This window comes from Pinus tabuliformis, chromosome 6 (assembly GCF_031772625.1).
Source record: "Pinus tabuliformis cultivar Carrire ecotype Pingquan chromosome 6, CPIR1, whole genome shotgun sequence".
Classification (NCBI taxonomy): domain Eukaryota; kingdom Viridiplantae; phylum Streptophyta; class Pinopsida; order Pinales; family Pinaceae; genus Pinus; species Pinus tabuliformis.
This window is the reverse complement of record NC_142292.1, coordinates 780,185,201-780,211,982: the sequence shown is the minus strand read 5'-3', so window position 1 is coordinate 780,211,982 and position 26,782 is coordinate 780,185,201. Positions and strand designations below refer to the sequence as shown.

The 26,782-nt window shown below is 40.2% G+C and overlaps 1 protein-coding gene across 1 annotated transcript; it reads right to left on the bottom strand.

Moving 5' to 3' along the window:
- Window positions 1–330: 330 nt before the first annotated feature.
- LOC149261052 (uncharacterized) lies at window positions 331–26,510 on the bottom strand. The gene is made up of 2 exons (XM_089381049.1): window positions 26,092–26,510; window positions 331–766 (listed from the first exon to the last, which is right to left on the bottom strand). Exon 2 carries the CDS (start codon window positions 728–730, stop codon window positions 557–559), a length of 174 nt encoding a protein of 57 aa, XP_089237175.1. The 5' UTR covers window positions 731–766; window positions 26,092–26,510; the 3' UTR covers window positions 331–556.
- Between the last annotated feature and the right edge of the window lie 272 nt (window positions 26,511–26,782).

Below are 26,782 nucleotides of genomic sequence, written 5' to 3'. Positions count from 1 at the left end.
TAAGTTCTAGATGACAAAATACCTTGAACATGATGTATGCATGCATAAAACCCCCAACTGGATAATGATTAAAAAAAGTGGTGATTACATGACCTAAAGATTACACACATCCCCCTTCAATACTTCAAACTTCACCTTATTATAAAACACCTCATATGTATGTCCAATTTACCTTTATTGGGCGCTGAGATACATTAACTAGACCTAGGGTATAGATCACGCAATAATTTATAATTTATGAATTAAAAAAAGTGGTGATTACATGACCTAAAGATTACACACATCCCCCTTCAATACTTCAAACTTCACCTTATTATAAAACACCTCATATGTATGTCCAATTTACCTTTATTGGGCGCTGAGATACATTAACTAGACCTAGGGTATAGATCACGCAATAATTTATAATTTATGAATTTTATGTTTGCAAATAATTTGAAATGATAACACAGGTGCCCTTTAACTCAGTAATGACTCAAAAGCATGAAGTTACAAGCATATTCTTAATTTTTTAAGACAAATTGAAGATACAAACTCCACTTCCCTCTACAATAGCTCATTTCATCTTAGCCTCTGTGAATAAAACATGACGATTCACCCTGGGATCATACTTGCGGAATTCCAGCTTTTCAGGAAGCTTCCTAGGATTCTTACGTTTGACATAAAAGAATCCAGTCCCTGCAGAAGAGACCAACCTGATAAGAATAGATCCACCCTTGGCCTTTGCCATGTCACTTTGACAAACTCACCTTCAGCTTCTTATATCCTGTCAAAAAATAAAACTATTAGCAATTTTATGCCATAATATGGAAATTCAATCTCATTAGCAAAGTTATACAGCACATCCAGCACTATAAATTTGAAATTGATCAGGTTAGAGATATACAATTCAATCCATTTTAATCGTGTCCTCTTCAGAGAACGTGGGGGATGTGTTACTTCAATTATAATTATATTATTATATTGCACGCATATTAACCCATAAACATAATGAGTTCCCATTATATTTCAATCTGTTCAAATTTTGCTTTGCTGAATATTAAAAATTCCCAGCACCGCTTGAAAAAACAAAAAGCCATAATTAAAGTTTACAACCTTAATCACCACATTCAAGAATGCATCCATCAAGGAAAACAATGAACTTTAAATCTAAACTGGAGAAAACAAAATTTGCAATTTATATAAACCCATGTGAGCTTTTTTCTCCATAACCAACCAAATGCATATGCATGACCTTGTTTTGACAAAATATTATTTGATTCTCCTTACTGCTTTGCTTTCCCTCCCCTTCTAGAATTTTGGATTTAGAAGAGGAGCATTAAGATGTAAGATCAAAAGATTCATCATACTGATACAAACAAATTTGGGAGCTCAGACTTTAACCTAACACCTTAGGGCATGTGCTGAAGACAAGCATCCAGCACCTGCGTCAGACTTCCTACAGGCACTCATCTCTTTGGACACTCACGACTTCTCAAGCCCTATAAGCTTCTTACATGTATCAAATTGAGCCACATACTCCACCACTGCAACATAAACTGTGAATCTCGTTAAGTGCACTGAAGACCACTAATGCCCTCAAGTCCTGCAGTCCCAATGATGCTTATTGGGTACATATCATTTACTCTTTCCACGCCCTTGGTAAAGTAGAAAGTAGCAAATGGAAGATAACATATCATGAATGTTTAATAATACTTCATAGAAATGTAACAAACCATGTTTAGCATTGTGCCTTAAACAATTAAAATATGCATTTCTGTTAGGTCGATAGCAGCTAGGATTCTACACTCCAAATGTAGAGTTAAATATTTAGTTTTTCTAAATAAATAGTTTCCTTCAGCTCTTAAGATTAACAAAAAATGTGCAAACAGGGCAGTTTATACAAGAAAAATGTGGGCCACATCAGCAGCCTCCACACGCGAGCTGACCTAGCACCTATAACAAAATTTCCCTTTGTGGCATAAAATTGCAGTACACAAACATTAATAGTCAATAATATAAACCAAAATGGCCAGCTGGCCCACACAATGGAAAGTCCAGAATTTTGTAATCTTAAGTCACGCTGTCAAGCTGTCAAGGGAATCCAGACCACAATGCAAAGAAGGTTGTCATGGTCCTTGGGAGATGGCCTCCAGCCATCATATGTAGGTTCAGGCTCATCACAACAGGCACCCATTGATGAAACTCGGTCCAGCAAACATGTGTGTATAATATTCTAAGTGACATGTTTCAGGTTCGAGTTTGGATTCGGAAACTATTAAATTTGATTTGGGTTCAAGTTTTCTGACGAAGTTCAGATGAGGTTCAGCTTTAAGTTCAACTATATACATTTTTCAAATATATATATATATATATATATATATATATCAGTGTTGGTAATATTGCCGAAATATCTGTGATATTCGGAAATATCACCGAGAAAATATTGTGATATTTTCTTGCCTGAAAATATCGCGATATTTCTGAAATATTGCCGATATTTCCGAAATATTGCTGATATTTCGGAAATATTGCTGATATTTCGGAAATATTGCTGATATTTCGACAAAAGCTTTCTTAGTCTTGGAGCAGGAAGAGGAAAAGCTTTGTGGTGGTTTTCAAGGAAGGATTGAGGATCAAACAGTCATTATCACCACCAACTAAAAAAAATTGTGGATCAAAGATTGAAGATCAGTGAGACAAACTTCATTTCTTCCATTAACAAGTAAGTTCTTAAAAACCCCTATGTTAATGATTTTTTTCATAGATTTAGATTTAGGGTTATGCTTGCTTGCCTCTTTGCCTACCAAAATTTTGCTTCTTCCTTTTTTTTTTTCCATTTGCTATGATTTTCATGCCCATGAGCCAATGCAAGGGTTTTCTCCATATTTGGGGAGCAAACTTAATTTTTTTTTAACTTTCCTATGCACCTTCTTATTGCCATTTTTCATTCGGAGTTGTCTATAATGCGACTTTTTGAGATTCCGGTGACGGAATCCGGCGGAAGAAATTGAGATGAAATCATGATTTGTTGCAGTTAAAATGGTTTTTTAACTGCATATTCGGATTCAGCACCCTGAAAAACCCCTGGGACGGTTTCATTGTGCAGAAATTAGCTATCAAACTTGGATTCCAATAAATTACTGCCGGATTTTCACCGGAAAAAATCGCCGGAAAGGCTTTCAAAAAGTCGCGTTAAAGACTACTCCTTTTTCATTCACATTGGCAAATAATGTAGTAAAAAGATATATTTTTTAAAATGAGGTGGTTATTACTTATTATTTTTTGTGTATGGGTGTTTAATGCCAATTTTTTGTTTTTTGGTGCCCTTGGTGCCCCTGCAAAGCCAGCAGCAGGTGGAGAGCCAGTTTACCTGGAATCAGTAGTCTCCTTTCCTCATTGTGCCTTACTTCTACCCTAATGATTGATCGGAACCATTAGATTAGGGCAGCTGGTGCACCTCACCTGATTCCATCGATTGGTGTTGGATAGAGTGTGGTTCACGTGTTACTTCGTCAAGGAGGTAAGAAGGAAAAGGCCTTGTTTCTTTGCTTTGAGCCTCTGTTCATTCTTTATAATTGAACCATTATAAACGTAATAAGATTAGAATATATACGTAATTAAGCCAACTAACTACAGATAGTCACTCTAATGCCCGTGGTACTCCCCTTTTCCTTGGTACAAAAGCCAAGAAAGAGAGGTTCACAAATTAGTTCTAAACCGCACTTCTGGGGCATTTTCATGTGATGTATCACAATTGGAAACCATCGAAGGAAGGTCCATTGAGTGAATCTTTCGTCATTTTTGTTACTAATGAATCTTCCTTCATGGCAAGGAAGCTCTCCCACCCAACTGAAAATGGAAAGGGCCCTCTCCTCGTTATTGATAAGGATAATAGATGAATTCTTCCTCTATTGACTGAGTTATTTAGTAATATCTGACTTGGTTTAGCTAAGGATAAGTCAGAGACGGACTAAGAGAGCTAAGGCCTAGTTGTGCATGTGATGAGTAAAGATCTCATAGCTGGTTTGCTTGATGGCTTTTCCAGGTTCTTTCCCTTGAGGGTACAACAGAATGAAACTCTGGCTTACATCCCCTTTTCGAAGTGTCTGTCCTGTTTCACGAGGTTAATCAGATAAAGCAGAAAGTAGTCGAATAGAAATAACTCACCACAATGTTGCATCAATATCCTTTCTTTAAGGCTACGTCACTCTGCTAAACACCTGTTTATCACATGCTATCAGGTTGATTACAGGCATTGCTGAACCCGTATAAGCTACCAACTTAGTTAGATAAATCTTACTAATACTTTATATAAACATGTATGAGTAGAAGTAAGTCCATTGAATAGAGTAACATAGGATATAACAGTATCATATAGCATTACCGTTAAGGGACTGGGAATCGTTTCATCAACCCTTGCCCAATGCGGACAAGCGGCTTCGCCCTTACCTTATAACCTTTTACCTCCCACCTATATAGCCCCTACTGGTCCAGCTCAAAAGAGAATCGATGGATAACTACAATGAAGGAGCCTTGCCCTCACCCAGCAATTCAGCATGGTCAAACAAGACTATATTTCTGTTGAATCGCAGTTTCTCATTCTACGAACGTGTGTGAGTGAAAGGTCACCATCGTTCGGGTTGGCCCTTGTCGAACATTAGCATGATAGAACCAGATTAATGTTGATCATATAGAAACGTCCTGATTGTCTGTCGAAACCATAGTTCAATCAATTTGTCGCAGACCCCTTTACACATTAGCGTATTTACCCTCTATATATGTAATATTCTTCGATATCTATTTCATTGTTTTACTTACAGCTCGGGCTTCCTCTCCTGTTAGTCGAGCCATGCTTCACATCCTCTCCCTTATGATTTTTTGAGAGCCTGCTTGCGCTTCTTTGCCTGCCTAATAAGATATAAGGACCCCTAGCTCAAGACCCCCAAGAACCCGTATTCAATAGAAGTGATAGTAGTAACCATTGACTGTCATTAACATGAAGTTGAGCTTATGATGTCCATGTTATCTCTGTGATTCAACATGTAGCTTGTATATGAATAGTAATAGCTGCTAATATGCTTCTACTTAACTCATCTATTGTTAGCAATATGTATCGAGTTCACATAAGCTTGTTATACGTTTAGTGTTATGTTAGATACTATTGTGATTAATATGGATCCACTTACAACTAAGCATAACCCTCTAACCGTATTAGCTAAGCTTAAGTTATCCCCTCATCGAGCCAACCGGCTATTGAGCTAGTGCTTGGGTGATTGAAGTAAGACCTTAGGGGGCATGGAAAGAATACAAGAAGTCCACAGGGCCTTACTCCCACGGAAGCCCAGTGAAGTGAGTAGAACAACTAGCACTGACAGATTAGCCGGCTATGGTTCGGAAATAGTTTCTCAGCCTAGCTAGAGAAGTACGAGGTCCAGTTCAAAAATAATCAACCCAACACCTCCATAGAAACTTGGAGTCCATATCATGGTGAGGATGACGCTGCGATACTATTTATTGCTATTGCTCAAAAAACTGACCGAACACGTCCAAGTTATTGGCTCGTCTGACCTGGCAGCAGATAGAGCTACCGTCCAAGCAAAGTTATCTCACCCTTCTTGCTCCATAAGTATTGTTATAGAAAACTAGAACACCTAAAACCCAGTGGCCTACTTCATCAATATTTCTGGTTGTTCTTAATAGATAGGGTTTCCTTTGTGTTGTATGTACTTGCGATAGATGCGTTCTTGCCTAAACGGTGGGTTTCCTTTTGAAATCTGAAGTAAAAGGGTGATTGCTAAACCATAGGTCCATAACCCATTGCTCCCGGCCTGCCACAAGAAAAGACCCTGAGATCATCTGAGTGAGTTTCCCCTCGCCTTCACGAGATCGAAATAGGTCAAAGTTGGCAGAGATAGAGGCACTTGACATCGATCGAACCAACAAGATAGGGGTGCTCAACCAGCTCTCTTGGATACGTTCAAACCACACTATAGGTTGATCACAGCTGCACTCACCCCTTATTCTAAGGGTAGCCTGAAAGCGGAGATTCTTGTCCTTAATCTGCACACCATGCTAAACAATTGGAACGAAAGATCACTTTTCTGCACTCGCCAGCATGGCCTAATATTCTAATAAGGATGTTATTGCAGTCCCTAAAACCTTTAGGTGGGACCCAGGTATGTTAACCCCAAAAAAACATAGTCAAGCCTACCTGCTCTCTCTTGCTTTCTAGACTTGTTCTTTTTTTAGTTGTTTCTCTAGTTGTTGCCTCACACCCTAATCAGCTGCAATTTGAGAGGTTAGCTGTAAGCTCCCTAGGCTTCAAGTGTTCGGATCCTATTCTCCGAATCCTATATTCGAGCTTATATAAGCCCTGGTTTCAATAGCCTGGTTGAAAGATAGAAGAGCCTTTATTACAGAATAATAGCCTGCTTGTTCATATAAACCTGGTTCACAGAATAAGGTTGAAGACGTTTCCAAGGCTAAGGTTAAGTCCCTAAGAAGGTAATCAACCAGACCCCTAATACAGATTCTTGAAATATAAATATTAGGATTCTATACATTATACTTAGAAATATAACTTCGACTTTAACTCAAACTTGTCATATATTACACTAGCCTTAGACTCTATGAGGAGGAAAGATTGTGGTGATGGTGCTTTAGGATTTCTTTCGTATCTTATTGGATCACCCCCACCCTCGAGTAGTTCCAGTGCCGTCCCACTAAGCTTAACCTCACCTAGCATCCCTTTCATTCCGAGTGCCATAGCTCGCTGCTCCAGTTTAATATCCAGCAAGAGCAAAGGTAGCTATAGTAAAGGCACCAGAGACAGGGGTGGAGGTAGAGGGCCTCGTGCGGTATTGACCCTTAGACAAACACCCAGGGCCATAAAGAGACGAAGAATGGTCTCGTTAACATCATGAAATCATTAACTAACTACCAGACATGATTATCATTCTATTCCCTTTTGAAAAGAATGGAGACTTAAGGGGCTTCTATTACGCTTTCACTCTAAGGCTTGAACAACTCTATGGAACTTAAGCCAAGCAAGTCTTGCCAACATGTATCAAGATGTCTACCATAACCCATCAGTTCAATGGTTGTGTTCATGTAGTTGAAACCAATCCTATAAAATGTGATAGATATGTGTCTAAAGTGGGTCGAAGTGAGCATTTCAATTCCCAAGAAAATATTCCATTCTGTAACAACCCGTCTACCTTTACACTTGCCTTACCTTTTATTAAGGGTTAACAACCTATTCACCAAAAGAAATACCTAGACCTCTCTCTCTTACTAAATGAAGCGCTTAGTTAGTGAGATCTCTAAATATCTCTAACTTCATATATCTTTCTACTCTATATGTTCAGAGATATATAAAGTGGTGGGCAGTCCCTATGCTCGATAAACTACGTTTGCTTCTGATGGCACAGGATCCGGATCTGCCTCTGATGCCTTTGCCTTAAGTGCTTCCCGGAGAGGAACACATTCATCTTCCCATAGGGTGAGATGAGAGTTACCATTAAAGACATACTCGACATCATAGGTCTACCGATCAATGGGGTTACCTTATATTATAGCCATATGGACCACTAATTCCAGAGCCTGTTGATTCAGTAGATTGTAGAGATTATGTCGTTGATGAAGCACCCGCATGTTGATCCTGTTGATTATTATCTTGATTTAGTCTATGAAGATCTAGTCAATGAAGCCCCTTGAAATGGTTCAGTCTCAGGGAGATGGCTAGTTATGTGACTAGAAGGATTGATTTCTTAGGCTCATTAACTGCCTTATAACCTAAGTTCCACGAAACGCCGAAACGTTTTAGAGTTTCCAAAACGGGTATGTTTAGAAACGTCAACTCCCAAAAATGGAAACATCGGCCGAAATGTTAGCTGAAACGCAATATATGTTTATATATATATATATATATATATATATAAATAAGTGAATAACACATTATCTTGGAAGAAAAAAGGTAATAAGACCCATAGATGACAATTTAGAAGGAAAACCAAGTCTATATTAACTCTCATAGATGATTACATAATGGTCGAGTTTCGGTCAAGTTTCGGCTGAGTTTCAGAGTTTCGAGTACGAATACGTCCCAAAATGTCGGGTTCCTAGAAGTTTTGTGCAACATAGCTTATAACGTATCACTAGGAAACTGCCTCATCCAGCCTCATCAGCGCACACAGTCTGGTGTCCTTGTTGATGTCCCCAATGGATCTACTTAGGAATAATAAAACCCCATTGGATTGGATGGGCCCCACCACCCCTTAGATCTTGGAATAGTGACAAGATGCTTTACATGACACAGACATGCTTGAATTGGTGTTACCAATAGGTCCAGGGTTGAGGCCGAGAATCTTCATCATGACCAGTTGATAACTATATTGAGTTCTTTCATTGATGATTCTCGTCTAATCAATCTAATATCTACCTTTATGAAGACATTTATCCTTGATAAAACGGGAAATAATTATGCAAGATCTCTCAAGGGAATTCCTCAAGGGAGCCACTAATGATTGATGCAAAGGCTAAGGCAAGAGCAATAGCAACAAAAGCAGAGGCAGGTGCGGTCAAAGATCCAGTTGATCAAGTCAAAGCTGCAGTAGTTGGAGACTAGATTCTCTTTTTAGATTCTATTTTGAAGCTACTCCTACAACGACACATAGAGCAACTAATCAAAGGGGAATAATCGAGGGGGAATAACCAAGAGGAATTTCTTGCTTTGGGGGGTTACTTATTTAGAGGGGCCACAAAATAAGTAAACCAAGGTTGAGTAAGGTTGAGTAAGATCTAGCTCACCGAGTAACATCCACATCCGAGAAAGATGTTCCCCAACATTAACTAGAGATAAGGCCCTCAATTGTGCATGTTAATCAGCATACTATCCAAGTGATCACAGAAAGGGGAGATGAGTCAAATCAGATGGCTATGTTCTTCCTGGGTCGACGAATAGGTCTGACCAATGGGGCGTTCCCACCACGTAAGCCAAAACAGCAACAGAAACAACTGCATAAGCGGTTGGACCAATGGCTTAAAACAGAAGGTGCGCAAGCAGGCTCGACTAACATGAGAGGAAATTCAGAATGAACGTCGAAGCCCCGTTGTCATAACCGAGAGACGATCATTGCCAAGAGGTCATTGCCAGTCGGTCAGCGCTTTGGTTGTACAAGTCTTTGTTCCCCTAAGGCTAGTATAAACATATATTTTTTACGAACCCCGTAAAGTAGCTCCTGGGCGCCCAGTGCTCCCCCTAGCAGGGTTGGGGGTAGCTCTCCTTAAAACCTAATGGAGGCAGGTAGCAATCCAACCAACCAAGCTCAAGGGGCAAGCGGTATCGTTGTTTCCACCCTCATGGGGCAAGATGGCTTGTTACATAACATATTTGAGGGCAACTGGCGGAAAACCATTCCTCAAACTATTGAAGGACAACTGGCGGATCATTCACAAACCCAAGTGTGTAGGCAGTGGTCGTCAGTCAATATAAATCAATATATAGTTATTTGGCATAGGAACATGGGAAGCATGAGGGAATGTCATAAAGGTCACTTCCTTCACTAGAAGTCGTAACATCGTACCACAAAGGAAGTGGCAGTTAACTAGAAGGTACCCAGACTTCAAGTGGGGTACAGTCCATAAAGACCTTAAAAAGGAAACTCAACCAGTGGATTGAAAGCATGTATTTGTTTGTGCTGCCATAAAGTAAAAAATGCATGCCATTTTGGTAGGAAACAGTCCCATTGACCTACTTTAGTGGTCAAGAGTCAGGCTTGCAAGGCCCGACCTCATCTTTCTATTTCCTATTTTGATTAGTGGGAATAATAGTTTATGAGACAGCCTGCTTTTCCACAGTGTACTACTATCGGCCCTACTAGGCAACATCCACCCACACAAGCTCGATCAGGAGATACCCACGTAGCCTGGTAGGTGAGTGAAGGGGCTTGACTTACTGAGTAGGTGGTGGGTATGCCTAGCTTGGCTACCTTGCTTATGGGTAAACAACTAGATCAACCTCTAAACTACTGATGCTATTGGGTCTCGATCAACTGAATCTACCTATGCTTACTTGTTGGGTGAGATGAATGGGATGGATAAGCCCTCTCTTCGTTAAGGGTCAGTGCCTTGTCAAACTAGGGGAATTTCAGGCACCAAAGGTGGCTAGCAACACCCACAAGTTTGATTCTAGCAGCATCCATAGGAAAACGCAGAAATAAGTCCCACACTCTTCAATCGATCACAAGTGAAGACTTTTGTGTGCTCGCATGGAGTGGGTTTTATATAATATGTCGTTTCATTTCATAGCGGACTGATTCACTCAATGAGTCCGAGAAGTTCCATGGTGACATAACGCTAATCAGTTGGTGGTGTCACCAAGCTTAAGACTGGATTGAGTAATTCAGTTGGGGGAGGACACTAATATATGTAGGGTAGCAGTGTTGTGTTTCTCTACTTGAAGGGCCTTGTGCTTTCCCTTATAGCTAGAGTATTAAGAGGAGATCAAAATTACTTAAGTCTAAGAGGAAGTGGATGAGTAGGGATACATGGGTCACTACGCATAAGGTTCTCTAGAGGCTCCTATGGGGTCCTTGAAGTGCAAATCTTGAAGTGAAAGGGGAATTTTCATAATAGTTCATTTTTTATGTCAAACTATACATACAATAGTATCAAAGTTGAGTAACCAAGCCATGTCCGAGCATCCCAACCCGGTAAGCCCAACTAATCCCGCCCAGAAAGAAATTCTCAAATGCGTATGCAAGAGCTGGCGTCAATTTTCCTGCTTAAAAGTAGTTCCAAAAGACAAATATCGAGTGGGGCCGACACGGTCTTTCAGAAAAAAAGGGCATCAAAAAGCCTATGAAAAGTGCATCATCCGCTGCGGGAGGAAAGCTGAAAGTTGAAGGTGAGGAGGAACGACTCGAGGGTGTTAGCCCACAAAGGACATTTAGAATAAGGAAATTTGAGCAGAAAGATATTTAGATGGAAGGATATTTAGAATAAGGATATTGAAACACTCGCTATTGATTGATTGACCAACTCATTAATTGCCTTATAGTGTATTGCTAGAAAACTACCTCAATAATTGCCTTATTAACAGCTATTTATTTATTGACCACCTCTATTGATGGGATGTTTTTTTGGGGGGCAAGCAATATGGATCAAGAATCCTAACACTTCTAGCAAGCGACAGAGCGATCAACAACTTAATGGCAATCAACTCCTCAAGCGCAGCTTTGTCTTTCCTGGCTTCGTTGCCTCCTTGAGTAGAGTCACAGTGATAAAGATGAAGAAAGGGATGAAGGGAATATGTGGACATATTCCCTTCGTAAGGACTCATAACATTGCACCCTGAGACACTTGACCAGCGATTAACCCTCCCAATGTAAGGGCAATAAAACTCACTTTTTCAGACCCAGACCGAGGAGCCTTGACCATCAACATAAGGACCTTCAGACACACACTGTGTATGTACCACACCCCTTGTCATGTAAAAGCACTTCGTCCCTAGAGTAAAGCATTCACTTTCTGTGGAGCTGAGAAGACTCAGTTGCCCAGAGGTCGCAGTTGAAGCAAGGGACTGTAGTTTATTGGGATAGAACAGTCAGTGAGCATATATCGAGCGCATAAATGAATGACCTATAAATAGATAGATAGATAGTTGGGTTGTCCTACCCATGGATAGTGTAGTCATCTGCCCATGCATTGATCTAGAAGAGAATGGCAAATTATGGTCATATACAAAGCACCCACGGGCACTTATGATACACTTATGGAATTGGTGGTACATTCAATTGCCCTTTATTAGATACTTTCGGGTAGGTACTACCTCATATGCTAGAAGCTTTTCCAATTGCACAACCACCTAGCATGATTGTCACCAAGGTGAGAAGCAAGTATCAACTGGGATGTTTGTGACTCAAACCAATTAGAAGACATACCTGTGAGCAGTAAGTACCTGAGTTCATTTGGGCTTGATTAGATAACAAAGTTGTTTGGGAACGGGGTGAATAGAGAACTTGGAGCATTTGGTAACTAACTAGGGCTTGAAATGCAGATTGAACGGAATGGGGATGCGGCTTGAGCCACTAGCTGAGTGAGTTGGCAGGGAGCTGGGTATTTGTTCCTTGGGCACTGATAGTCGTAACCTATATAGAACCCCTGCCATTCTTGCTTCCTTTGGGCTCTTCCCCCATGAGGTCAGTGGCGTTGACGACCCACTTCGTGGGCTAGGGCCAATCATGAGAGGACGGGCATTGCTTGGTTCCCGCCTTACTATTAATTAAGGTTTTCTCCCAACTTGTTCCTGCATTGTTTTATAATACGAAGAGAGTCAAAATAGCAATTCTCTTATGTCTTCCGTTTACGTTAATAATAATAATGATAGGGGCAACCCATATCTATTTAACAAAGAAAAAGTTACCCTTATTTATTTTATACAAAACCCAGTTCTTTTTACTTATATAAGGTAAGGTGTTCGAATTGTGGAAAGATAAGCGCATCAGATTATGTTTCCTAGTTAAGTCCGGTTATGAAATCCAATCTTCCGGATAATGATGAAATCAAGAGCTTTACTCCAAATTGATTGCGGGCGGTGTGGAAGGATACTTGAGGAGATACCAGTGCGGATAAAGATGTTGATGGTGGAGAGGGGTATGCTAGCAAACCATGATGAGGTAGCAATGTAAGCCCGACAATGGAGGGGCAGAACGCTAGTAAGACTTGATGGTTGAGTCGGTGTCAAAGGTTGTGTGATCGTGGTAGTATCCGTGGTATGGGATTGTAATGTGCTGGGTGTTAGTGTTTTGATGGTAGTAGTAGTGGTAGGAAGGGTAGTGGTGGGTAGTGGTAGTATTGTTGCTAGATCTGCTGGTTTAACTAATTCAACTAAACCAATCAAACAACCATAGTGAGACTTCCTTCCTCAACGATCGTCCCCCTGATCCCCTTCCTCATCGACCAAAAACGACTTGTTGATAAAGGCCTTGCCTATGGTGCTAAAAGCCTTCAACAACTTCCATTCAGTTGATTCCCAAATGGAATTAAATCACAGGTTGAACGAATTGTTGCCAGAAAGGGCACCTCAAGGCACATCTGCAATAGGGGAAGAGAACAATCCAACTAGTCGACAACTTTCAAAAAGTCGATTCTCTAGCACAATAAGAACAAGGCCAAGATCAATAGTGCCAGATCCAATGAATGGGCTAACCAAGCAGGACTAACAATAGCCTGAACTACCTCTATTGCCAATGCTACTTGAACTACCGTTCCTAGCTCATATGCCACTTCGTAGCTATGCTACTAAACTCTTCTTTCAAAGCTAGGTACAAGGGGTGGTAGTGGTAAAGCTAAGCACAAAGGGTAGTGGTTTATGATATACTTATGGATAATATGGTATATGTAAGAAGAGGTTGTTTTCTCCTAGTGTCATGACAAAATGTTTTGGGGTTTTGTTGGAGACACCATCAATTATAAATCGTGGCATCAGCAGCACCTAGTAGTGAATGGATCTCCACCAGTATCCACTAGCCCAACAAGCTCATATGGCACTACTCCTTTCCTTTAGTAAAGTCGATGAGAGTAAACAGGCTGGAAACCTGGCAGGCTGGCGAATGTTGTCAGATAGATGAAAAGGAAGTTTTAGTTCGAAGATTTTACATATGTTGAAGCCGAAAACAGATCTAATATTCCTTTGAAAGTCAAGACCATTGTAGAAATTCAGAGTGGGAGCGAGCACAGAAATTACACCAGACAAAGCATTTGACCTCAACGGTTTCTCAACCCACTTCTACAAAGCATACTAGGACACTATCAAAGGAAACTTGATCTGCATTCTGAAAATCTCCAAACTGCTACTGAGAGTACAAAAGGATTGCAGAGCGGCGATGGAGTAGCGGGTTCTTGTGGTTATGAGGATCCAGAACACCATTCTACCAGTTTGGGGTCCTTGATTCGAATCCTTGCCTTTAGATGGTTTATCCTTTCCAATTGGTTTCATTTCCTCTCGTAAAGGTAGAATCTATCATTTATCTAGACCAAATAGCGATATAAGCTCTTTTTCTTTAGCAAAGTCATATTATCCCATTCAACCAGAGATGCTATGATTAATCTCCTTAGATAGATGGTCTTTCCTCATACCTCAGATCTAGCTTCCTCAGCCCTCCTAGAGCTCATTCTGTTTACCTCCCGCAAATTGTTTGATCAAACCTAGGATAGATTCTTCCTAAGACCTAAGAGAGATATGAGAGGCAAGAGAAAGAGAGAGTCAGACTAGACCTATGATAGCTCCTATCCTTCCTCTGATCTTCCTAAGAAAGAGTCAGACCAAACCTTCCTAATAGTGAGAGTCTCTTTTAGTGAGTGTTGGGTCCTCAGCTCAGATAGAGAGCTGACAGGGGGGGAGACTTACTCTCCTTCTCAGAGCTGGAGATGCTCTGAACTCCTTCTTCCTTTCCTAACCATGTGCCTTTCCTAAGAGAAAGAATAAGGCTAGCTTTAAGAAGTAGAGCTACTAGAGCTAAAAGGAGATTTCTCTGAATATAGAATAAATAGCGAATGAGAATCTTTTTGCAACAAGGTATACCCAAAGTTATTGCCTGCTTCCAATGTTGTTGCTTAAGATGGCATAAACCCCACTTGAAAGTGTGCTAACAAAACTTGTTGGCATACAGAAAGATATGTCCTATCGATCATCTCCTGGTTCAACTAGAGACAAACACCACTATATATTATATTCCTCGGTAAATCTCACTGCATATGGGTCAGTTAGTTGGAGGAGCATCAACTCCTTTGATACAGATTCCAAAGAAGCATGGAACATATGGCAAGGGCTTAACCAGGAGTTGACATCCAGAAGATGCACATCCGTTAGGGCAGTCAATTGTATTGGCACTAAGTTGTAGAATCCACAGCTTGGTCACTAATAAGCTGATTCTGCCGCCAGCTGGAACATGGTGACTCTGTGTGAAAGGACAGCCAGCCCCTTTGCACTAGCAGATATATTAATTCTTCCCCTGTATAAGCTATGCAGCGTGAATTGGCACCAACTTGAGAGAAAGAGAATGAGATTACCAATGACAATGGAAAATGTATTAAGTTTCAGTTCAAATGGAAAGGTTACAAGCATTGTGGACCCGACTTTGGGGGTGATCTCTTTCCTACAGAATTTCTTAGTGGCTAAGGCTCCTAGAGGTTTTCTCTATGCTCACTTTCGATTGTTGTCCTTCCTTTCTGTGCCTAGAGATAAGTGCCTTAAGCATGTATTAGCTTAAATTATTTTATGGCAAGCCCCTATTTCTTTGGGAAGGGAAATACCTTTCCCATTTACTTCACAGAACTGGTTACACTACTAGCTATTGGCTTACTGGCTAGTGACCTGTGGGCACTTAATGAATCAATCTCGCCTTTGTTCTTTGTTCGACCCCCAGAGGGGATCATGGGGCTTTCTCTTTCTTGTTCGGCCCCGGAGGGGATCATGCAGATGGTGACCTCCACTAGCCCTGATCACTTACTATTTATGGAGGGTCAAGCAAGAAATTCCTTGTGAATATTTTCTCAACTAGAAATTCTTCCACTGCTTTATCATTTGTTGCCTTTAGTGCAGAGTGTGCAGCTTTGTTTGCTCTAATGTCTATGTCTTCAATTTGAAATGGGGAGCTTCTTTTGGCAAGTACATGTACCTCTGCAAATTTTACAATGTATTCGTCACTCCAAAATGGCTAGCAATTCTGGAAGTGTTAGCTTCCCTCATCAATTGAATCCTTCTATACAACTAATGGCATCGTCAATAAACAGCAGCTTGACAACAAAACGATCAACCTCAACGAAAATATGTATGTTGCTTGCTCCCCCCCTCTCCACCGGATGCTCTAAAACTGTAAGATATTTTTCCCCTGCAAGAAGACAGTAATCAACTCTGTAACCCGGTGGGACCGGTTCATCTCTTTGCAAATCCCAACAACGAAACGTGAAACTAGAAGATACAAGACCTAGCATTGGAATGACATTTACTAAGAATCACGAAATCATAAATGAATGGATAATCTCATTAGTAACGCAAAATTTCAAGTCTTCAATGGAGTGAGGGTACATTACTTCTTCTGGGGCAGGCTCCCACAAGGCATGTATCGCTTCTTCCAGGACAAGTTCCACTTCAAATTAGGCGTGTATCGCTTCTTCTGGGGAGCTATTTCTGGGGGAGACGTCAACTGGACTGAATTGGACTGGGGGAGAGGTCAAGCAACTACTCATGGGTGAGTTGGATGATTCTATTCTGGTCACCGTCCGTGCATTGGCTGTGAGATTCTGGACAATGATCGTACGATGCTTTTTGTAAAAAACCGCCCACACACTACGGTTCTCCCATTGGGTTCGAATAGAGCTTGGTATCTATAGTGAAAGCTTAGTGAGAAAATGTAAACTCCCAAAATTCAAAAATCTATCTTTCTTTCTTAGTCTTAGTCCAATGCCCTAAGGTGTCTTAAGAGTGAAAATCAGATAGGAGCACTAACTATACCAGCAAAGGGATGACTCCTCCCAATCCCTAATTAGTGACCTGATTAGGCGATCTAAAACTAAAACCTTTCTATCGGGTGTCTTTTAGTTATATGTCTATTATATGTCTCTATGATGCATTGAGATCCCATAACAGACAGTTGATACCCTTTAATGACCCATCTTCCCTTGCATTTATCTTGCTAACTTGGATCCACCCATCACTCGAATTGGCTTCTCGACTATATCATTCGGGATTCCAGAACCTGAACCATCATCCTTGTTTAGGCTATAGCGCGGAACCCAGCCCATTTGAGTTTTAGCACCAGTCAAATGGAGAGATATAGAGTATGCATAAGCATGTGCTATGGGTGGCTGTGGAACTGTATCTGCTACTAGTATTGCTATAGGCTTTATCTCTTGACCTAATCGATTTATAACTAGCTAGGATGCTACTTAGTCAACTTCTAGATCTTGACCTGGTTCAAGGTAAGTTAGTGAAACAATTGCTTAACCAATGAATCAAAGAATGGATACAACCTCTTGCTTCTTCGCTAAATCTCAAGGACTAGACTAGCTTCACTTACGCCGCTCAGCTCTATGAGTTCTTTCTAATCAGGAATGGAAATAGGAATAATAGTCATCCATTTGTTTATATATGTTATACATCAGCCGTTACTCTCGGATAAGAAAGCTCTATTGCCTATACAAAACTATGTATAGAACGAAGGAGGATGTAGAACAAAGTATGTACAAAACGGGAAACGAACGGGGCCTGATTGAACGGGCGAGTACTTCTATTATGTCGGTAGTCCCATCAAATTGACTTTTCTTCTATGTTGTCCGCATACACAACTGACTGACAGTGGCTTTCAAAATCATTCTACATAAATCTATAACTTTAAGCCAAGTAGACACCCAGTCTGCCCAAACCTATTACTTTGGGGTGGTGGAACTCTTACTTCCAGTGGTAGCCACTACCAGTTGAGTGCTTACACTCGTGCTTAAAATGATTGGCTATAACTGATTGGCCATGACCCTCTGTCAATGGACCGGCTGTAGTGCCCTAGCGAGGATTAGTACGGGCTTTGTGTTGTTGTGAAGCCCCAAGCCAGGATGTGTTGTCAAACCCCTATGGGCTAGCTATAATGGGTGGAAATATTTAGTTTCGTCCCTTCATTCAATTACAAAAAAGGCAGTATCTCCTTCAGAGGGGGATTGAGTTCGAGCGGGTGGCGGCCTAGTTGTTGTCTGTAGGGATGTTAATACCTACATAAAGAATATAACGACTTCTCGTCGTGTGGGCCGATCAACCAGTGAGCATCCGACCGACTGGTAGGGACTCGACAGGACTAGTAGTGTTGAGTGGAGACCCCAGTCGTGCTTCCGGCGAATAACTTTAAGATGATGCGGAGTGGGGACAGTTATGATCATGGTAGCTGCATTTGAGTGAGCACGCGTCATTTTGGAGTTGAGCCCTAGAAAGCAAGTCAAATAAGTAAAGCAAGCAGCGTCGATGGAGAGCAGGTAAGTCTCTGGATTTGGAACTGCAAATGTTGTTGTTGTTGGCTAGAATGTTGTTGGGTCAACGATGGACGATCGGGTTGGGGAGTGAGTGGGACTCCATCGGTCGGGATGATAGTTGTTTGAAATCAGTCTCAACACAATAAGATGGGTATCATTCTAGTCCTTATATGTTTGATATGTAAGCTCAGTACAGCTAGTCAATAGCTATTGATCTAACTGTTTATTCGTTTGGTTATGCCATTGACCCAGCAATAGAGAAAGCATATCTAGTAGCACCAAGAGCAAAGGCAATATCAAAATTCAACCAAATTTGTAGCGAAACTACTGAAAATGTACTGGGCTATGAGGGTAGGTGAGTTAGGGCAACTCCTTATTCTTGTTAGAGGGCCCATAATCTACTGATCAACCAAAGATAAATTATTGTTCAAGAGGGAGAAAAGGTAGATGTATGAGGCATAGTTTTCGAAAGATAATCCCAAGGTGTAGGTCATGGAATATATCGTTACAAAAGTGAAGCGTCTTGTGTAGTGCTGTATGTTGGCAGTGTTGGTGATGGTAGCAATGTGGCTTTCGGTGTGTCAATATGGAACGATGGGGAGGTTCTTGGTGGTCTAGCTCTCTTTCTTATATCTTCCCGACGGTGGCTAGAATGACTTGACTGAATTTGATTTGTGGAGAGGCCATAATGACTTGACTGAATTTCATTTGTGGAGGCCAGAATGAAATGTTTGTCACTCTAGATCTAGCCTACACAAATTCTTTCTATTATCCCAGGTGCAGAGTAGATTTGTGAATTTGTTACAGCAACTACGATTGATCCATAGTGTCTTCCCTTCTACCTTCGCTAGCTAGATTGATGGAATAAAATAGTATCCTGGTCTTAGAGGGACAAAAAAAAGCTAGCGATTTATATAAGAGTATCCTAGCCCTTGATTTCTTCCCCTCAAATCGCTAGCTAGAAGGTTATACCTTACCTGAGCTATAAGTGATGACCTTACCAAAATGGCCTTGCAATGCCTTCCTGTAACATGTAAGGGCCTTGCCTTATGTTTAGAAGTATTCGCATAACGACTTTTCTTGATGGGCTATTAAAAGAACAATTTGCTAAATCAAAATAATAGATACATGTAGCACCAAATAAAAATTGTTTTTTAAATAAGTCTTTGCACATTTTGCTCCTACAATCAATGTATAATAGATACATGTTGCAATTACCAAATAAAAAGTGTTTTTTAATAAGTCCTTCCACATTTTGCTCCTACAATCAATGTATACACTTGACTGAGGATGCATAGCTCCATCGATGTTATGTGTGCTTCTTCTGATGGATCCGTTATGATCATGGTAGCTGCATTTGAGTGAGCACGCGTCATTTTGGAGTTGAGCCCCAGAAAGCAAGTCAAATAAGTAAAGCAAGCATCATCGATGGAGAGCAGGTAAGTCTCTGGATTTGGAACTGCAAATGTTGTTGCTGTTGGCTAGAATGTTGTTGGGTCAACGATGGACGATCGGGCTGGGGAGTGAGTGGGACTCCATCGGTCGGGATGATAGTTGTTTGAAATCAGTCTCAACACAATAAGATGGGTATCATTCTAGTCCTTATATGTTTGATATGTAAGCTCAGTACAGCTAGTCAATAGCTATTGATCTAACTGTTTATTCGTTTGGTTATGCCATTGACCCAGCAATAGAGAAAGCATATCTAGTAGCACCAAGAGCAAAGGCAATATCAAAATTCAACCAAATTTGTAGCGAAACTACTGAAAATGTACTGGGCTATGAGGGTAGGTGAGTTAGGGCAACTCCTTATTCTTGTTAGAGGGCCCATAATCTACTGATCAACCAAAGATAAATTATTGTTCAAGAGGGAGAAAAGGTAGATGTATGAGGCATAGTTTTCGAAAGATAATCCCAAGGTGTAGGTCATGGAATATATCGTTACAAAAGTGAAGCGTCTTGTGTAGTGTTGTATGTTGGCAGTGTTGGTGATGGTAGCAATGTGGCTTTCGGTGTGTCACTATGGAACGATGGGGAGGTTCTTGGTGGTCTAGCTCTCTTTCTTATATCTTCCCGACGGTGGCTAGAATGACTTGACTGAATTTGATTTGTGGAGAGGCCATAATGACTTGACTGAATTTCATTTGTGGAGGCCAGAATGAAATGTTTGTCACTCTAGATCTAGCCTACACAAATTCTTTCTATTATCCTAGGTGCAGAGTAGATTTGTGAATTTGTTACAGCAACTACGATTGATCCATAGTGTCTTCCCTTCTACCTTCGCTAGCTAGATTGATGGAATAAAATAGTATCCTGGTCTTAGAGGGACAAAAAAAAGCTAGCGATTTATATAAGAGTATCCTAGCCCTTGATTTCTTCCCCTCAAATCGCTAGCTAGAAGGTTATACCTTACCTGAGCTATAAGTGATGACCTTACCAAAATGGCCTTGCAATGCCTTCCTGTAACATGTAAGGGCCTTGCCTTATGTTTAGAAGTATTCGCATAACGACTTTTCTTGATGGGCTATTAAAAGAACAATTTGCTAAATCAAAATAATAGATACATGTAGCACCAAATAAAAATTGTTTTTTAAATAAGTCTTTGCACATTTTGCTCCTACAATCAATGTATAATAGATACATGTTGCAATTACCAAATAAAAAGTGTTTTTTAATAAGTCCTTCCACATTTTGCTCCTACAATCAATGTATACACTTGACTGAGGATGCATAGCTCCATCGATGTTATGTGTGCTTCTTCTGATGGATCCGTTATGATCATGGTAGCTGCATTTGAGTGAGCACGCGTCATTTTGGAGTTGAGCCCCAGAAAGCAAGTCAAATAAGTAAAGCAAGCATCATCGATGGAGAGCAGGTAAGTCTCTGGATTTGGAACTGCAAATGTTGTTGTTGTTGGCTAGAATGTTGTTGGGTCAACGATGGACGATCGGGCTGGGGAGTGAGTGGGACTCCATCGGTCGGGATGATAGTTGTTTGAAATCAGTCTCAACACAATAAGATGGGTATCATTCTAGTCCTTATATGTTTGATATGTAAGCTCAGTACAGCTAGTCAATAGCTATTGATCTAACTGTTTATTCGTTTGGTTATGCCATTGACCCAGCAATAGAGAAAGCATATCTAGTAGCACCAAGAGCAAAGGCAATATCAAAATTCAACCAAATTTGTAGCGAAACTACTGAAAATGTACTGGGCTATGAGGGTAGGTGAGTTAGGGCAACTCCTTATTCTTGTTAGAGGGCCCATAATCTACTGATCAACCAAAGATAAATTATTGTTCCAGAGGGAGAAAAGGTAGATGTATGAGGCATAGTTTTCGAAAGATAATCCCAAGGTGTAGGTCATGGAATATATCGTTACAAAAGTGAAGCGTCTTGTGTAGTGCTGTATGTTGGCAGTGTTGGTGATGGTAGCAATGTGGCTTTCGGTGTGTCACTATGGAACGATGGGGAGGTTCTTGGTGGTCTAGCTCTCTTTCTTATATCTTCCCGACGGTGGCTAGAATGACTTGACTGAATTTGATTTGTGGAGAGGCCATAATGACTTGACTGAATTTCATTTGTGGAGGCCAGAATGAAATGTTTGTCACTCTAGATCTAGCCTACACAAATTCTTTCTATTATCCCAGGTGCAGAGTAGATTTGTGAATTTGTTACAGCAACTACGATTGATCCATAGTGTCTTCCCTTCTACCTTCGCTAGCTAGATTGATGGAATAAAATAGTATCCTGGTCTTAGAGGGACAAAAAAAAGCTAGCGATTTATATAAGAGTATCCTAGCCCTTGATTTCTTCCCCTCAAATCGCTAGCTAGAAGGTTATACCTTACCTGAGCTATAAGTGATGACCTTACCAAAATGGCCTTGCAATGCCTTCCTGTAACATGTAAGGGCCTTACCTTATGTTTAGAAGTATTCGCATAACGACTTTTCTTGATGGGCTATTAAAAGAACAATTTGCTAAATCAAAATAATAGATACATGTAGCACCAAATAAAAATTGTTTTTTAAATAAGTCTTTGCACATTTTGCTCCTACAATCAATGTATAATAGATACATGTTGCAATTACCAAATAAAAAGTGTTTTTTAATAAGTCCTTCCACATTTTGCTCCTACAATCAATGTATACACTTGACTGAGGATGCGTAGCTCCATCGATGTTATGTGTGCTTCTTCTGATGGATCCGTCCTTGCATGGATCTGTATGTTCTTCCTTACCTGTGTTCACCGATTTATCTGCTCCTCCCGACTAATATGTGCTCCAAATGATGTTTGGTTGCTTAGGGGTGTCCATTCGGTTGTACTTCCCCCCATTCTCAATATGTGCTTCCCTCTATCCCTCTATGTGTGTTTACGACTGTTCTTTCGTGTTTCTCCCAATGTGTATGATTGGTGCTATTTGGAACGAGGTGTGAATGATATGAACTTAGAATTTGGTTGGTACAATGGATAGATTTTCATAGCAAGTGAGCATTGCGATAGGATTTGCTTGTAGGTTTGATTGCTCCAATGGTGTAGGTTTTGGGTGTCATAGGGTGCGCAAGCAGGCTCGACTACTATTTACCCACCCACCCCAATCCCCGAAGGAACTGGGCTAGTTAACAGTCTTACCTCGCAGTAAAGGTACCTCTTCTCAATGTTGAAGGCACCTCTTCAATAACGGGAATCAAGCAGTATTACTAGAGGAAAGCGGTATTACTAGGAAGCTTTATTACAAGGACGAAAAGGGAAGCCGATCTCAACAGCAGGTTGTTATTCGAGATGTGAATCCCACTAAACTACAGGCGGGAAGGGGATTGTTAACGGTGTGATCTCGTAGTAAAGGCACCCAACTCTGCTTAACGCCAGGTGCTATCTCCCCTTTCACGCCTTGTTATCTCTTATGAACGATGCTCTCCCCAAGAATTAGAGTGATTTCCCAACCTATTTCCCTAAAGAATTTCCTCTAAACTGCTCTACCCCAAACGCAGGAATCTAGGTCTTATAAGGTTGGCGTAGCGTTTATCACAGTTAGAGAAGCGTAAGTGTATCTAAATGTTGGCATAACGTTTCCAATGGTTGGTATTGCATTTCTACTGCTTGGCATTGCATTTCTACAAGTTGGCGTGGCGGTTGCTACTGGCTGGCATAGCGTGTTCGAGGAAAGCTAATCGAAGTAGGGAAGATCATAGCTCGGTCTCCCCAATCACATTAGTAAGAAGCTAATCGATCTAAGTTTGCAGGTAATGATTCGATCCCCCCATAAGATCAGTTATAAAGCTAACCGATCCTGGTCCGAAGGTATTGTCTCGGTCTTCCCACTAACACCACAGTGATAAGGCTGACCGATCTCAGGCCACAGGTCTTTACTGGATTATTGTTGGCATGCTTAATCATGGCTCGATATAATATGGAGCTTTTATGAATTAGTATGCTTTAATTTACTCTGCTAGTGACTACCTAACTTCCCCCTCCCTGCTAGCCGATCCTTCTGGCCAGCAGCATTTATTTCTCTATCCTTGTTGTTCTTACTCTGTTGGCTGCGCTATTAGTTATTATGATGGTGTAAGTTTCATAATCCAGTGAATGATCCCGAGACAGGGACAGAGGGAACAAGAGGGGGGACATGCTGGACGTAAAAACCCCTAGCTCGTTGTGCTGCCTCGCATTTCAATACACAGCTGAGGATATCGTGAACACCGCCCAATCGATACAATCCCATCACAAGATCATAAATAATCATGTTAGATCCGTACTTAGATGGATCTATGCTAGTGTGTACTCCCAGCCTATCACCTAAGATGAATCTACGCTGGTGTGTACTCCAAGCCTATCACAGGAATTGTGACTCAATATTATTCCATAATAATAATTAATTAAATCCAGCGTTATCAAAGGAATTGTGACTCAATACTATTCCATAATAATAATTAATTAAATCCAACGTTTAATCAAGGGAGCAACCAAGTTCCTTGATAAAAGAAAAAAGGTAAGTTTGTAATAATTATAAGCCTATCCAAGAAGTCTAGTTGTGGACATCAAAAATGAGGGGAGCAACCAAGTTCCTTGACAAAAGAATAAAGGTAAATGGTATGTAATAATTATAAGCCTATCCAGGAAGTCTAGTTGTGGACATCAAAAATGATCTGCTGCAGTGGATTAGATAAAAACAACCATCTTATTAGTCAGAGAAAATACGAGAATCCTTTCACATTAACAGAACACTACAACAATAGATTTCAGTGTAATTTGCTTTTAAGGCTATGTTTTGCAGTTCCAAAGGTTGTATTTTGCCTTTTTCAATTTGTGGAAAGCAATATGGTCATGCAATCTCACAGTGGTATATGCTTCTAAGGTTATTTGATCCGGGGACCAACCAACTTCCTTAATAAAAGAATAAAAGGAAAGTGTACTTAATAACTATAAGTCTATCCCAGAAAGCCTAGTTTTGGAAATCAAAAATAATCTGCAGAGTGACTAGATAAAAATAACCATCTTGTTAGACAGCAAATAAAGAGAAAATACCTTAGAATCATTGAGCAACCAACTTCCTTAATAAAAGAATAAAAGGCAAGTGTATGTAATAACTATAAGTCTATCCCAGAAAGCCTAGTTATGGAAATCAAAAATAATATGCAGAGTGACTAGATAAAAATAACCATCTTGTTAGACAGCAAATAAAGAGAAAATACCTTAGAATCATTTCACAAACATTACAACAGTAAATTTCAGTGGAATTTGCAATTAAGGCTATATTTTGCAAGTCCAAGGACTGTATTTTGCGCTCTCTCAAATTGTGGAAAGCCTGATATGGTCATGCAATCTCAGTGGTATTTTCTTGTAAGAATATATGATCCTAGGAGCAACCATCTTCCTTAATAAAAGAATGAAAGTCAGGAGTGTATGTAATAACTACAAGGCTATCCCAGAAAGCCTAGTTGTGGACATCAAAAATGATCTGTAGTGTGACTAGATAAAAACAACCATCTTATTGGACACAACAAATAAAGAGAAAATACCTTAAATGGAGGAGAATCCTTTCACATTAACATAACACTACAGCAATAAATTTCAGTGGAATTTGATTTTAAGGCTATATTTTGCAGGTCCAAGGACTGTATTTTTCCCTCTTTCAATTTGTAGAAAGCCTGATATGGTCATGCAATCTCACAGTGGAATTTGCTTGTAAGGCTATATGATCCGGGAAGCAACTAATTTTCTTAGTAAAAGAATAAAGGTAGGGTGTATATAATAACTATAAGCCTATCCCAGAAAGCCTAGTTGTGGACATCAAAAAAAAATCTGCAGTGTGACCAGATAAAAACAACCATTTTATGGACGAAAATACCTTAAATGGAGGAGAATCCTTTCACATTAACAGAACACTACAGCAATAAATTTCAGTGGAATTTGCTTTTAAGGCTATATTTTGCAGGTCCAAGGACTGTATTTTTCCCTCTTTCAACTTGTAGAAAGCCTGATATGGTCATGCAATCTCACAGTGGAATTTGCTTGTAAGGTTATATGATCCAGGGAGCAACCAACTTCCTTACTAAAAATAAAAAAGGTCAAACGTATATAATAACTAAAAATTTATCCCAGAAAGCCTTCTTGTCGACATCAAAAATGATATGCAGTGTGACTAGATAAAAACAACCATATTATTGGACAGAGCAAAGAAAAAGAAAATAGCTTAAGTGGGGGTGAATCCTTTCACATTAACAAAACACTACAGCAATAAATTTCAGCAGAATTTGTTTGTAAGGCTATATTTTGCAGGTCCAAGGACTATATTTTGCCCTCTTTCAATTTGTAGAAAGACTGATATGGTCATGCAATCTCACACTCGAATTTACTTGTCAGGCTATATTGTGCAGGTCCAAGGGTTGTATTGTGCCCTCTTTCAATTTGTAGAATCCCTAATATGGTCATGCATTCTCACACTTCCGACAAAGATGGCGAGTACCAGTGGAAATACATAGCCAAAGGGTGCAATATAAATCGCCAAGCTTCAGAAATGTGAGACTCACAGTGCAAACGATTTTGGATGGATTGCCATTGAATTTGCTGAAACGTGAAATAGATGCTTACCAGTTTTCTTACGACCTCAAATGCGAGAACAGCTCGACTGGAATGCATACCAATTCCTTACGGGCCGAAACTTTAAGACTGCATCCGCACTTTCTCTTCTCGAATACCCTCTATTTCTATTTACAAGAAATCAGTGACTAACCGGGAAAGGACATTAAAGAAGTGCATTTATTCCTGAGAACAACTAATTCTCCATGCAGAGAGACACGTAGACGCCCGACCTCGTACTGCGTACCACAGAGAGCGGTGCAATTAAATTGGGCATCCAATTCGCGGACATTTCTGGTTAAAACGGTTGTGAACCTGTAGCCATCAACCTGAACATATGCTGTATGGGATGAACATAAAATTTCCAGCCAGCTCAACTTGAGCACTTGTAACATAGGTTGAAGAGGAACCGGCAAATAATAACACAACAGCATTTGCATATGCACCTCTTTATAGCCGTAGTCTATATCGGTTAGCTTTTCTGTAATCATAAATTCGAGGTATGATGTCACCAGGGTCAAGTAGTAAATACTAAATCTGTCTCTATTAAATAAAATAAAATAAATTTGAAAAATAGAACAAAATTTAATGACACTCATAGTTATCAATCAAAAGTATATATATTTATTAGAGAACTAAATTTATTATTGTTTGTTTAATTTTCATCAACTCAAACACGGTGTTAGAAAATACCAAAAAAAGT

What these genes read in the sequence shown, in the direction of transcription:
- LOC149261052 (XM_089381049.1), bottom strand. Translation starts at nt 730, where the DNA reads ATGGCAAAGGCCAAGGGTGGATCTATTCTTATCAGGTTGGTCTCTTCT.